Raw genomic sequence first — 14,734 nt, 5'->3', positions numbered from 1 at the left:
ATATTCCGTAAAAAATAATTTACCTCATTCAAGAACTATTGTCATGTTTCAACCCCTTGATGAGATATCTTGGGAAGGTGGATAACCTGGTTAGGATGAGACAATGGCAGATCAAGCATATAACTATTATGTATTAAGGATGGAAGAAGCAGCGGTGCATGTGCTCCATACATATCGTGTCGAGTCACTGAGATCATCATTTCATCAAGATTGTACGATATAGACCGCTAGCAACAACAATCCTAAAAACAGGGCGTGTAAAATATAGAAAATTTACACGCCTTGTTTTTACGATGGGAGGGAGTAGATCTTACCAAATCTTGTTAAACTCAGTCAAATTATATATGAAATTAATTGTGTTAGTTTTCCCAACAATGCGGCTAGCTACACCATGATTCTTATGCGCCCTATCAGAATATCAGACACAACCTTGCACAATAAATGCTACCAGGTTTCTCACATAGAAATTGGGGAAGAAATACTGAGTTGAGGAGCAATTTTTTAAGTTGGAATGGGAGGACCCATTATTTAATGTTCCGCGTTAAGTGGATGAAACTTGTTCTATTATTGGGCCCATTTTCTTCACTTAGCCGACATCTCTACACTTTGAGGCATTGAGGAGTCTCCCTTTCTCTCATCCTTCCTTGGTTGATAAGGAGGATGCTCGTGGACTAGTATATCAAGAAAAATGAGATTTGTTTGAGATAAGCTTCGTCAGAGATAAAGTCGTCACGAAATATACAACCAAGAAGTAAATATGGAAAAAAATTATTGAGTGAACGTCGACACAAGATGACAACTAGGGGCAAAAGGTAGAGTTTACTCTACTCATTTATTAGCAGATCAAGATGTGACCAGTTTTTTGTTGAAAGTGTAAGAGATAGGTGCACTTTAGAACAGTACGTATATAACATATCATGAACCTTAATACATAAAATTGATTTTTTTTTTTTGAAAAAAACACTTTCCAACACACTAGCTCGTCAACAATTTGTGTTGCTTTCCATGTGTGATGCATTGATCTTGGTTTGTATTCACGACATTGCTTACCTAGCTAGAAGAGCAAGGCATGACGATGACTCCATCACCAACTTTAATCTTGCGGTGACCAACGAGGAAACCAATCGATTATGACGTTTGTCAAAAATGTAGGAGAGATGGTTTGTGCACTCGACCTAGAATGGCACATGTCACACGGGTGCACAAGCTCAACCTTCTCAGAACAGTAGTCATCTAGACATGCATGATGCATCTATCTTGTAGCATATCAAAGGAGCGAAAAGAGGGCTTTCCACCGCTAGAACGTCAACCCAAAAAAGGATGGAAGAAGGAGCAGTGCATGTGCTCGATCCATGCATATCATGTCGAGTCATGGAGATCATCATTTCTTCAGCATTGCTCAATATGCATGTAGCTAAATCCGGCAGGATGAGGTTTTGCCACTCTTGTAGGTGTGCACATGCATGCATGGAACACACGGGCTAGAGCTACTGACTTTTCCAAGGGTGATCTTTCCATGATTATTCCATTCAGATCATCCCGTGTTTCAGTGGTGTGAACTTCTACCAAGTTCGACACGGAGACATTGTTGAATTCCTCTTCTTATTTTCTTGAAGCAGTACGCTACGTGTGTCACATTCCGTCACGAAGCTGACGAAATTCATCCCAATGGGAGCAATAACGTGCACGGTTATTCCAGTGAGAGATGCATTTTCCTTACTGCTGCTTACCTCTGCAAATAAACCACCGTAGGCTAGCTAGCTGGTCATCCATACGACCGTCCTAACTTATCAAATGTGTAGCCATCGACCTTTGCAACCTAAACACGCTACGTACAGACCTCCAATTATATATATACTCCCTAGTACTTTGATTTTCAACGACCCGGCCCAAATAAGCTACCGACTGATTGCCTGCACGAATTATTCGGCGTGACCTATAATTAACTATATCATGAAGAACAACAAGTAGTATTAATAATGACACCATCTTGAAGAAGAAAAAATATTTAGCAGTATGTATAGTTTATTTAGTTTGGAGACGCAGCAACAATATCCCTGCAAAAGAAAAAGACAAGGTGACAATAGATTAGTCGTGCAATCATACTGGTGACCCCCGTAGAGCATACAGGAGGAATTAAGATTTAATTCCGCTGACACCAACAGGGAAACTCGTTTGACAAGTTTAGCCGTTTTGGCGTGGGACACACCAAAACGGGCCGGAAAGGAAGCGTGTCTTCGTGCATGCATGGGGAAGTGCATAGCCGATCGCCAGCCATCCAGCCAGGATGGCCTGTGTGTTGCCACATGTGAAAAGATCCAACCCGTTCACAGCCTCAGCCCTCCTGTCATGTCATGGGTTACTTGGCCTAATTTCACCTTGACACCCTGCGTCACACCTCCTGCTAACTAGCTCCACACGTACTGCCATTACCAGGCCCTATATAAGCTCCCCCCCGCAGGAGATCGAGAGAGAATAACACAAAGCAACACAGAGAAAGAGAGACAGACAGAGCTAGCATACGCAAAGCAAGAAAGGAAAGAGACGATCTGTATGGTCCAGGCGAGCATGGTGGCCATGGAGGGCTTCCCGTTGTCTCTGGTGGCGCTGGTGGGGTCGGCGGTGGCCGTGGCGGTGGCCACGGCGTACCTGTGCGCGTGCGTGGCTGCGTGGGTGAGCTGGCCGCGCCGCGTCGGGGAGGTCTTCCGGCGGCAGGGCATCGACGGCCCGCCACCGTCCTCGTTCCTGTCGGGGAACCTCTCGGAGATGCAGGCGAGGCTGCACGCCGTCGCGGCGGAGGACGGTGGCGCGAGGGACTTCCAGAGGGACGGCTTCGACGACTACTGCAAGAGGATCTTCCCCTACTTCGACAAGTGGAGGAAAGCCTACGGTATGTATTTCTATGAACACGCCCGCACATCTCTCGACCGATCTAGACCCCGTCAAAATTGATTTCTTGATTTACCAGAAGATGGTTTCCATTTGGGTCTACACTTATATACCGGTATTGCCATTGATTTTTTGTCCTAGCTAGTTCTATTTGCACCACGACGCAAGCATGCGTGGAAGAAACTCTCTCTCGATGTCTCTCTCCAAAAGGCATTGTTCCATGAAACTGCACCGCTACAGGTGCATGCATACTTTAAGCCCTAGCAAGTTGACTAGCCACTGGATACTATTTTTTTAAAATGCAGTTTGATGTTGATAAGTTAAATATAATTGAGAAAAATTGACACTACTATGCGGGAGAGAACAACAATAGTTTAGCTTGACGGTTTGAGCTGTCCCTGAAGTCAACATCAGGAAATATAGGGAGCAGAAAAGTAGTAAAGAGAATTGATAAACAACTTCAGGCATCATACTAGAAAGTTTGGCTAGGGAATGAGAACTATCGCAGTCAACTGTGCCTTGGAACAACCAACTACACAAAGTCCACAAAGAATCTGTTTTCCTATTTTCTTTCAGAGGGGGTGTCGACTTTTTAACCCTGCTGACTGTATAGATGCATGCATGTGTATTAATTGCTGAGGTGATTAAGCACAGACACCATTCTTTTTCATTTTCTGGGGACCGTCATATTAGTCCATGGTTAAGCCAGAGCATGCATAATGGACTGGTCCAATCCTCTCCATGACTCCATGAGCTGGTGCTCACAATTGACAACTGTTTCTTAGTACAATGACAGAATTATTATGGCCAATTTCTCAACAACAAAAAACTAATGGTCTTCCTAGCTTTTGAGCTTTTTGAAAGAATCATGATACGGGCAGTCAAAAAATCTAAACTCCTAATTGAGCAACACAATTTCCTCTTTTTTATATGACCGGACCATGCACGTCTACATAATATTTCTCCGTTTTTGCTTGTTCGGTTTGATGCACCAATGAAGCAATTAAAGCAACCAGACTTAATTCATGCAAAAAGTGCATCGAGCTAGGATGAGGAAGAGCTAGCGTGGGATTTCTCCGTTTCTGCTCATGCATGTTGCGTTAATCACAATATTAAGACAAGTTCTAAATGACAAAAAGGAACTTGTTTTATTTGTTCTAACTTTTCTTGCAATCATACACGTAGTCAAAACCCTGCTTGTGCACCGAACCACAACATCAATCCCACCCTATGTCGTGGGTCAAAAGGTGCAGGCAAATTATATTCAAGAAAAACTGGCTAAATAGTCGAATCAACCAAATTAATACAAAGAAAGAATCAGCATATATTTGATACGCATATTTTGTTAAAGAAACATAAGAGATCGAACCTTTCCTGAATTATATATGTCAAGCAAACATGCCAGCATATTATAGCTCGCTAAGCTAGTGGTATACTATATAAGTACTACCTCAGAACGGCGCCCAAGTCCCCAACAATGTATGCATGCACCTAACTTTGTGGCTGTCATAAACAACTGTATCCTGATTAAATTAAGTAATCAGCATTTGACCCCTGAAAAAATAATTGAAACACTGACATAGTCAGCTAGGCTTTCCGAAAACGGGCATAGCTGTCCGATCGAGCTATATGATTTTTAATTACCCATTTTGGAGGCGCTTAAGGTTCAATTGCATTAATTAGTGCAATCCTTTGTGCATATATTTTTCAAACCCTAGTTAAATTAAATTAAATATGGTAAATTTATACTAAGCGAAACATAGCTAGTTTCCTCAGATTATGGGAAGTAATTATTTGTTGTCTTACTTAATATCTATAGTTTTCAAGTCAATTATGTTGAGGTCGACCTGATAGAAGCTTGGAGCGACGTTTATGTGTATCTGAAGACTTATTAGTTACCTGTTAGTTACAAGTTACAACCCTACATGAATATTCTTGATTCTGTCTCCCTTATTAACAAATTATGGAAAATTAAAACAAATATATTCATTATCATACTTATTACAAACATACATATGTCGACTTCAACCTGACCGTTTTATAAAATGGTACACATAGGATATGCTAGTTTTGTATAAGTATTGGAATAGCTTTTGGGTTACCCCTTACATTAAATTAAGAGGGTCGTTAGTTTTAGCAAACACGTGTGGTAGCAAATATTATCTTTGATCAATTAGTCTTAGACTACTAGTTTACTCCGAGTAATTAGTATCGCCACAGAAAGCATGATCAATGAATCAAACACTCCCAAGTAAATGGAATTTTAGGTAACCGAGAGTGCACTATAGGTTTTTATTCATTTGGACAAATAACAATGATCGAAGCAACTTTTTTGTTGTTGTTCATGTCCAAGACCTCATCTAGACGGCATTTCATCTAAAAATCATCATTGGTATATATGTCTTTGTCATATAAATGAATTGTTCAACAGCAAACGGAAGACACCAAATTAATGATTATTCCGAGATCCGGCTACTACTTCAAATAATTGAGTCCACGTAGTACGTACGTACGAGCTGGCCCAATGTGCCCCCACCCTACATCAAAGTATGTCAAGTCCACATGCTGCCTCCCCTACGTACGGCGCCATCGACTAGCTTGCTAGCTAGGCCGTTAGTTAGGTAGTACTACTCCTGTAGTACTAGTATTCCTAGCTCTAGGTCTCGTGGAACAGATAGCAACGGATGCATGCATGTACAGTGTACTATACTCCATTAATAATTGTCTCTCTTGCTCCTTTCTCACCTGATAGCTAGGACTCCATCCACATGCGTGGAGATGCACGTCTTGCCCTAAACTAGCGTCTATGGATAACTATGCCCATTTCTATCATCTATATATGTATAAGTCTTTTCAGTTTGATAGGAATCCGATATTTTTGCTTCTGTTTTTTGACAAGTCACTCGGTCTGAACCTTGTGTATGAAAACATATATGGTTCCTTGTGGCACATGCGTTTGATGGTTATAGAATACTTGCTTGTATATATATATGTGCACACCGTGTCTTCATGGTGGTTGTTGGCTGGCTGGCCAAAAGTGTCTGTCTGGCTGTAGTGGCCAGCTAGCTACTCCTCTGTGATCGGCCGTACGTGCAACCATGCCTGACCAGCTAAAGCTAGCTTGCAATTGACGTGTGAACTTTGCTTTAAGCTTGTGGAATGGGAATTCAAAGTTTACGCACTACTTCCGTTCCGAATTATAAGTTATTTTAATACTCCCTCCGTTCCATGAAGGTTATGTGAGATTTGTCAAAATTTGGATGTATCTAGACACTAAACCTTCATGGGACGGAGGGGGTATTTTAATGTAGACGACGAATGGACTGAAATGATTGAACAAACACAATGAAAGTATTAAATGCATCTAGATACATATGATTCAAAACAAAGTAAAATGTCTTATAATTCAATCGAAACATAGTGATAATATAGTACCTCCAGTGGTCCATCGGTACAACGTGAACCTGTAGAAGTCAACTGCCTTGAGCATGTGTTTTGTTGCGGTCAATAAACTTACGGTGGATCGTATGGAATATCCTCCAACTGAGGGTTGCGTGATTCCCTTTCATGGTCAAGATTCTACCTAATGCATGCTACTAGTTGGTAATCTTTATACTCTACTCCATTCTAATTGGATTGAAGAGCCGTCGCCTCTTTCTTGGAGAGGGGAGGAAGAATCTTCTATGGGCACTCAACCACGGATCAGTTTGATGGAGACCCTGTTGATCTGACCAGAATAATTTTGTTAGGCGTGCCGGTCAATAGTTGAGTTGCTCTATGTTGATGAGTTGGCCACTACCATGTAGATAAATGTACACCTCACGTGCATGATGCATGAGTTCCCCTGAGCTAAAAAACTATCGCCACATAGTTTTCCCGCCGAAAAAACATGGTGGGCTCACCAGGAAACAACAGAGGTCGGCCCACCATTTCCACCCTGCAATAAACAGGCCACAATACGTGGGCCTCATAGAATTGTGCTGAAACTTCAGAGGCCCAATAGCACTTTCATACTCGTTTCTACCGCCCAAAATTAAGCTGACAGTTTTTCCATGATGTTGCCGTGCAGGTGACACGTACCTGTACTGGCTGCGGCAGCGGCCGGCGCTGTACGTGACGGACCCGGAGCTGATCAGCGAGATCGGGCGGTGCGTGTCGCTGGACATGGGCAAGCCCAAGTACCTGCAGAAGGGCCAGGAGCCTATCTTCGGCGCCGGCATCCTCAAGTCCAACGGCGCCTGCTGGGCGCGCCAGCGCAAGGTCATCTCGCCCGAGTTCTACATGGCCAAGGTCAGGGCCATGGTGCCGCTCATGGTGGACGCCGCCCAGCCGCTGCTGCGCTCCTGGGAGGCTGCCATCGACGGTGCCAAGGGCGGCGGCGGCGTCACGGCGCTGGAGGTCGACGCCGACATCCGGAGCTTCTCGTTCGACGTCATCTCCAGGGCCTGCTTCGGGACGGATCACTCCAGGGGGAAGGAGATCTTCCTCCGGCTCCGGGCGCTGTCCGGGCTCATGGCCGAGACCAGCGTCATCTTCGCCATCCCGTCGCTGAGGTACCTGCCGACGGAGAAGAATCGGCGTATCTGGAGGCTCACGCAGGAGATCCGGTCGCTGATCCTGGAGCTGGCGAGGGGGCGCCGGGCGGAGACGGCGGAGCAGCGCGACTTCCTGAGCTCCATCATCGAGAGCAGCGGCGACCAGCCACGGCCGGACGACTTCGTGGTGGACAACTGCAAGAACATCTTCTTCGCGGGGCACGAGACGAGCGCGGTCACCGCCACCTGGTGCCTCATGCTGCTGGCCGCGCACCCGGAGTGGCAGGAGCGGGCGCGCGCCGAGGTCCTCGAGGTCTGCGGCGGCGCCGCGGCCGAGCCGGACTTCGACATGGTCTCCAGGATGAAGACGCTGGGCATGGTGGTGCAGGAGACACTGCGGCTCTTCCCGCCGTCGTCGTTCGTGGTCCGGGAGACGTTCCGCGACATGCGCCTGGGCCGGCTGCACGCGCCCAAGGGCACGTACCTCTTCGTGCCGATCTCCGCCATGCACCACGACGCGGCGTCGTGGGGCCCGACCTCGCGCCGCTTCGACCCGGGGAGGTTCAAGGACGGCGTGGCGGCGGCCTGCAAGCACCCGCAGGCGGCGTTCATGCCCTTCGGCCTCGGCGCGCGCACCTGCCTCGGCCAGAACCTCGCCATCGTCGAGGTCAAGACGCTCCTCGCCGTCATCCTCGCGCGGTTCGCCTTCACGCTCTCGCCGGACTACAGGCACTCCCCGGCGTTCCGGTTCATCATCGAGCCGGAGTTCGGGCTGCGCCTTCTCATACGCCGTGTTGGCGCAACTCAGGACGGCTGCAATTGATATACTACGTGTATAACCAAAGATCGTCTGGGTCGAATTGGGCTTGGTTAAATACAACGTCGACTAGTTAGCTAGCACATCGAAAAAAAAGAGAGTTCAATATATGGACATCAAAACGTAGCATGATTATACTCGTACGATAGCATTTGTCAGTAAGTAATACTCCTACAGTACATGATTTAACTGATGAGCTCCATTTCTGACATCCAGACATTGATCCATCTGAAAGATTCTGAATGAGGCGACAGTATTGGTCCGTGTTTGTTTGCTGGAATGAACAAAACAGAGCGGACAAGGGTCATTGTTGGTCTGTCATGGGAGAGCGGCGACTCTTGTGTGCACGCTAGCTAGCTCGCGTGCACGCTCCGTCGTTGATTTGATGGTTTATGATTCGTGTTGCACATATCTCGTCAAATTTCATCAGATCTCGTGAAGTTTTAAAATTTTGGGTTAGATTGAAATGCAACAAAACATATTAAAACCGCGCACTAGCGTGCACAGTTGAAAGACATTTCTCATCTTTCGTGACCCACGGTCCAACATTTTATAGAAGAGGTACTTGCATGGCACATACATAAACTTGTCATTGGGGTGCATTTTCGGAAATTCAATTCGGCTCCCGGGTGCGTATGCTCCCTCTACCAAAAAATCATATTTCGAAATGTCGAAAAAATTGTAAAAAAAAATTTACATGTACATCTCCATAATATACGTGCGTTCGTCAAGTTTCACGAAAAACCAATATTATGTGTGGTCTATAATTTTTAGCACTGAATTTTATCTTTTTTACACACATCACATGATAAGTCGATTTTTTATGAAACGACTTTGTGAGCTCGTAGCACGTGAAGATGTACGTGCAAACTTTTAGTTTCAATTTTTAAAACAATTTAAAATGTATGTAAGATGCATTTCGAAATATAGGGAGAATATGCACACATGTTCCAAAACACCGCTCCCGTGCATTTTCATACAAAAACTTGAAAAGCGTGTTCACGCAGTACATGAACTTGTAACTTGCGTGCAAATTCATACAAAATGCTCCCAGTTCAACATTTAGTGCAGCTGGATTGAAAATTAACAAAGAGACCCGTTCTCTCTTTTTATGGCGGCGTAGAAGTCTAACCGCCTCCCGCCAGAAGTGCAGAAGAGGAAGTGGCACTATTGATGGTGAAGGCTGCGGTGTAGATGCGGAAGCGAAGACCGCTGAAGCGACATCCGTGGAATCGATGCGCTCGAAACATGCCTCTAGGTCGCTGCCAGGAGGGCCCGTGGAAAAAGCATCGCGCTGCATCCTCCGGAACGCATCTGGGCGCAAATATGCTCTACGAACGGCCCGATCACTATGCATTGGACCGTTGGGCCTGGTAGAGGCGCATTTTTCGACCACGCGGTCGCACGCGAGACCCCGTTGGAGATGTCCTAAGTGTATACACTAGGTAAACTGTGAATATGCCAGCTCTTATTTAAACCGAGTTATTTTTATGATGCTGGGTAACATAGTCTGTTTCCCCAGGTTCGAATAGAAAGGCACCCAACAAAAAGGTCGAGACTCAAAGCAGAACAGCGAAGAGAGAGAAAAAATGACCCCTAACAAGGGGGAAGAGGCCCTTGGCAGTTTTATAGAGGAATTAGTGAGTAGAACCTGGGTTGCGAGTGCGGAGACTCGAACCCAGGCCGGCAGGCATGCATAAACCCATACCCACCATCCCAACTATGCCTTGGTTCTCAGAACAGCGAAGAGAGAACGGGCTATAGTGATCGCGCTAGAATAAAAAGAGAGAATGGGTCTCTTTGTTAATTTTCGATCCAGCGTGGCAGCACCAAATGTTGGAGTGAGATCGTTTTGTATGAATTTGCACGCAAGTTACAAATTCGTGTACCGCGTGAACACGCTTTACAAGTATTTGTATGACAATGCACCCCCAATGACAAGTTTATATATGAGCCATGCAATTACCTCTTTATAGAAGTCGAGCTATGGAGTATCATTTGCGGCATGCATCTACTTCCACAGCCGGACACAATAACATGGAGGTGGACATCCTCCGGAAGCTACACGGCGTCATCAGCTTATAATTGCCAATTATTTGAAAGCCACAAGCTTTTTGAGACTCGCAATATTTGGAGGGCACATGCTGATCCAAAATGTAGATTTTTTTGCATGGCTTCTACTGCATCAGAAAATCCGTAGAGCCGACAATCTCGCTCTAAGGACATCTACAATGGTAGACGCTAATCTGGACACGCTTAAGTGCACAGAAATTAATCACAGAAAATCGAATTATCACTAAGCGCTTTAGTTTCCAACGTATATCTGGGTCGCTAGCGAAATAAAGCAAGCTACGCTACCGATCTTTCTCTCCAACACGTAAAATCAAGCGCCCCTACCTGATACGTTTTAAGTTGGTTGAGGAAAGTCAGGTTAGCTCCTTTTCTAGCGCCCAGGATAAGCGCCGGCCTCCAGTCAAGTTCGATCGGCAGGAAAAAATCTGGCGAAGCGTTCGGCTCCTGCTTTTGCGTCGACGCAACCAATATTCCCGGCGTCGGATGGGATTTGGCCATAACGGCCAGGAAATCTAGCCTAGCGCTCGCTTGATAGCGCCCCCATTGTACATGCCCTAAGGGGCAGCCCCATAGCTCCACTTGCAAGCTATACTATATTTATTTATCAGGAGACGGTGCAACATCTTTGTCGCGAGTGCTCCGTCACTAAGGGATGGATGATTCTCGTAATATATTTGCATAGAACGATGTCTCTCTCAACCGCTCTAGGCCCTAATCCACCGTTCTCGTTCCCATCCAAATCTAGGTTCGTTAGGGCCATCCCTATCCTCTCTTGTGGTGGTCGACAATGAGTAAGGCGAGGGAACCCTCTTATACAGAAGTAATAGTAGTTTATGGGTAGTTTGCACTGCTAGAGTTTGTGGTTGGCGTTCTGCTGGCGCATTTGAGTGATGCGTTGTGTCTCACGGGTCAAGACCCGCGACGTTTGGTGGTGTTCTCTTCTTCTCGTTGCTCCTATGGCTGGAGGCGGAGGTGGAGAAGGAAGGCATCGTCGACATCTCCCTCATTAATAAATACCTTATTCGTGGTGGCAGGCTGGGTTGAAGTGGTGGTGATGGGTGTCATACTCTTCTTGGTCTCGTAGTGTATACAAGGAAGAAGGGAATTCTTATGTTGTGATCTAAATTCATATAAAAGGGAAACTACTTTCTGATGAGTGGAGTGAGGTCCTTCGCCACTAGGCTTAGGCCGAATGAAGCGGACCCTAAAGTTCATACGTTGTGCCTTGCCCCCCCCCCCCCCCCAACATCTGCTTTCAAGAGAAATAAATGATTCAGCGATCAAATAATAATATCCCCGTCCCCAGTACAGATCATCATCACCGCCTATATATACATCTTGGTAAGCCAACCAGTAGGGTTAATCGCATTATAAGATAACCCACGACGTTTGTAAACGCTTCCCATATACTAAAGTTCGTTGGATGGCGCCCGTGGTTTTTTCTATCTTCATTGGAGAGGTTTTTTCACATTAAAATCTTGTGTCACTACATGTGTTCTTGTGCGTTCTTCGTCATTTGCTTGTCGCGTTTATAACATGGCTCCCATAATCGGCTGCTCCGCTCGCGTCCGCCCTCCCGTCACTGGACCAGGCCATGGCATCCACGTCGGCGAGTCTTCCATGGAAGGAGCTCGCCTACAAGCTGGGAGCGCCAAAGTCGCTCGTGGCATAGATTACTCTTTTGCTCGAAACAATTAACGGGTTGAACACCACTTTGAGCACCACCGCAGCCCTGGTTCACAATTTCCGCAAACTCTACGGAGGACTACTTCATCCCCAGGTGACAAGGGATTAACTTATCAATGCTTACGGATTGTAGACTAGGGTTTAGTTGGAAGTAGAGGGCAAGTAGATCTCGAAGGTTTCAGCCGAAAAGTACTCGACGACTAAGAAACTAGGGTTCTGTTGACAATGGATTCGATCCTCTCTTTGTCCCTCGACTCCCTCTTATATAGGAGGCGGAGCCGAGGGTTTCGTGTTACACAAGATTACATATTCCGGGAGACTCTCTGAGTTCAACCCATAAAGTTACACATCTCTATATTTCCTAATACAACTCTATCTTTCCTTAATACTAATTGGGCTTCCGAGCTTCATATTCTTCGACTTGTGGGCCTTCCATAAACCCCGGGTACCATCTTTGGCAGGCCCATTGGGGATGCCTATGTCAGTAGCCCCCGAGATTTTGCTTGAATCGAAGAATCAGGGAAAATCTCCAACTTTATAATCATCAAATAACTTTTTCAAGCCATCACACATTTTTTAAATAAACATTTATATTGTACAGGGATAATGGTAATTGGGGCTAGTTCATCTGACGGATCAGGTACTAGTTAACTGCTCTAGTGGCAATCCGCAAAAACCTACTTCAAGATCACGTCCCTGGACATGATCCCGGGATACTGGTGTTAACTCGACATGTGCCGCTTAATGTCTTACCATCTGTCGAGTCCCACTCATGTTTTATCGGGTACCTAACGCGTCTGTTAGGATTTTTCTTTGTATATGTTGATACGGAAAAAAGTAGCAAACCGACGTCAGAGACGGTGCCACGCCGCTCAGAACGGATCCGGGGTCTTACCTTCGCAGAGTTTTGCGGCTGATACGTCTCCGACGTATCGATAATTTCTTATGTTCCATGCCACATTATTGATGATATCTACATGTTTTATACATACTTTATGTTATATTTATGCATTTTCCGGCACTAACCTATTAACGAGATGCCGAAGAGCCAGTTGCTGTTTTCTGCTGCTTTTGGTTTCAGAAATCCTAGTAAGGGAATATTCTCGGAATTGGACAAAATCAACGCCCAGGGGCCTATTTTCACACGAAGCTTCCAGAAGACCGAAGATGATACGAAGTGGGGCCACGAGGTGGCCAAACACTAGGGCGGTGCGGCCTGGCCCTTGGCCGCGCCGGCCTGTTGTGTGGGGCCCTCGTGTGGCCCCCTGACCTATCTCCTCCGCCTACTTATAGCCTTCGTCGCGAAACCCCCAGTACCGAGAGCCACGATACGGAAAACCTTCCAGAGACGCCGCCGCCGCCAATCCCATCTCGGGGGATTAAGGAGATCGCCTCCGGCACCCTGCCGGAGAGGGGAATCATCTCCCGGAGGACTCTTCACCGTCATGGTCGCCTCCGGAGTGATGAGTGAGTAGTTCACCCCTGGACTATGGGTCCATAGCAGTAGCTAGATGGTCGTCTTCTCCTAATTGTGCTTCATTGTCGGATCTTGTGAGCTGCCTAACATGATCAAGATCATCTATCTGTAATGCTATATGTTGTGTTTGTTGGGATCCGATGGATAGAGAATACTATGTTATGTTGATTATCAATCTATTACCTATGTGTTGTTTATGATCTTGCATGCTCTCCGTTATTAGTAGAGGCTCTGGCCAAGTTTTACTCTTAACTCTAAGAGGGAGTATTTATGCTCGATAGTGGGTTCATGCCTCTATTAAATCTGAGACAGTGACAGAAAGTTCTAAGGTTGTGGATGTGCTGTTGCCACTAGGGATAAAACATCGATGCTATGTCCGATGATGTAGTTATTGATTACATTACGCACCATACTTAATGCAATTGTCTCTTGTTTGCAACTTAATACTGGAAGGGGCTCGGATGATAACCTGAAGGTGGACTTTTTAGGCATAGATACATGCTGGATAGCGGTCTATGTACTTTGTCGTAATGCCCAATTAAATCTCACAATACTCATCATATCATGTATGTGCATTGTGATGCCCTTTCTAGTTGTCAATTGCCCAACTGTAATTTGTTCACCCAACATGCTAATTATCTTATGGGAGAGACACCTCTAGTGAACTGTGGACCCCGGTCCATTCTTTTACATCGAATACAATCTACTGCAATACTTGTTCTACTGTTTTCTGCAAACAATCATCATCCACACTATACATCTAATCCATTGTTACAGCAAGCCGGTGAGATTGACAACCTCATTGTTTCGTTGGGGCAAAGTACTTTGGTTGTGTTGTGCAGGTTCCACGTTGGCGCCGGAATCCCTGGTGTTGCGCCGCACTACATCTCGCCGCCATCAACCTTCAATGTGCTTCTTGGCTCCTACTGGTTCGATAAACCTTGGTTTCTTACTGAGGGAAAACTTGCCGCTGTACGCATCACACCTTCCTCTTGGGGTTCCCAACGGACGCGTGTTGTACGCGTATCAGCGGCATTCAGAGATTATTCGCGACTTTTGGCGCTCTGAGAATATATTATCGAGTGCTTTTTCGGCTGTTGGAATAGCACATTTTATTGAGTCAACGGATGACTTATCTTGTCTTCCCGATGGGAGTATATGAAGAGTTATTTGTATAACTCGAAATATGCTCATTATATTCTTCATAATCTCATCGGGCACGCGAACAACGTTCCCGATGGGAGTAGCCCCCGAGGC

At 45.8% G+C, this 14,734-nt stretch overlaps 1 protein-coding gene across 1 annotated transcript; it reads left to right on the top strand.

Annotated features, from left to right (window-relative positions):
* Nucleotides 1–2,415: 2,415 nt before the first annotated feature.
* On the top strand, nt 2,416–8,494 carry LOC127318782 (cytochrome P450 714D1). The gene is made up of 2 exons (XM_051349262.2): nt 2,416–2,890; nt 6,959–8,494. The coding sequence occupies exons 1-2, from the start codon at nt 2,554–2,556 to the stop codon at nt 8,245–8,247; spliced, it is 1,626 nt and encodes a 541-aa protein (XP_051205222.1). The 5' UTR covers nt 2,416–2,553; the 3' UTR covers nt 8,248–8,494.
* Nucleotides 8,495–14,734: the final 6,240 nt, after the last annotated feature.

This window comes from Lolium perenne, chromosome 1, assembly GCF_019359855.2.
Source record: "Lolium perenne isolate Kyuss_39 chromosome 1, Kyuss_2.0, whole genome shotgun sequence".
Lineage (NCBI taxonomy): Eukaryota > Viridiplantae > Streptophyta > Magnoliopsida > Poales > Poaceae > Lolium > Lolium perenne.
Note: the sequence above shows the minus strand (reverse complement) of the source record. Positions and strands in the feature narration are given on the sequence as shown.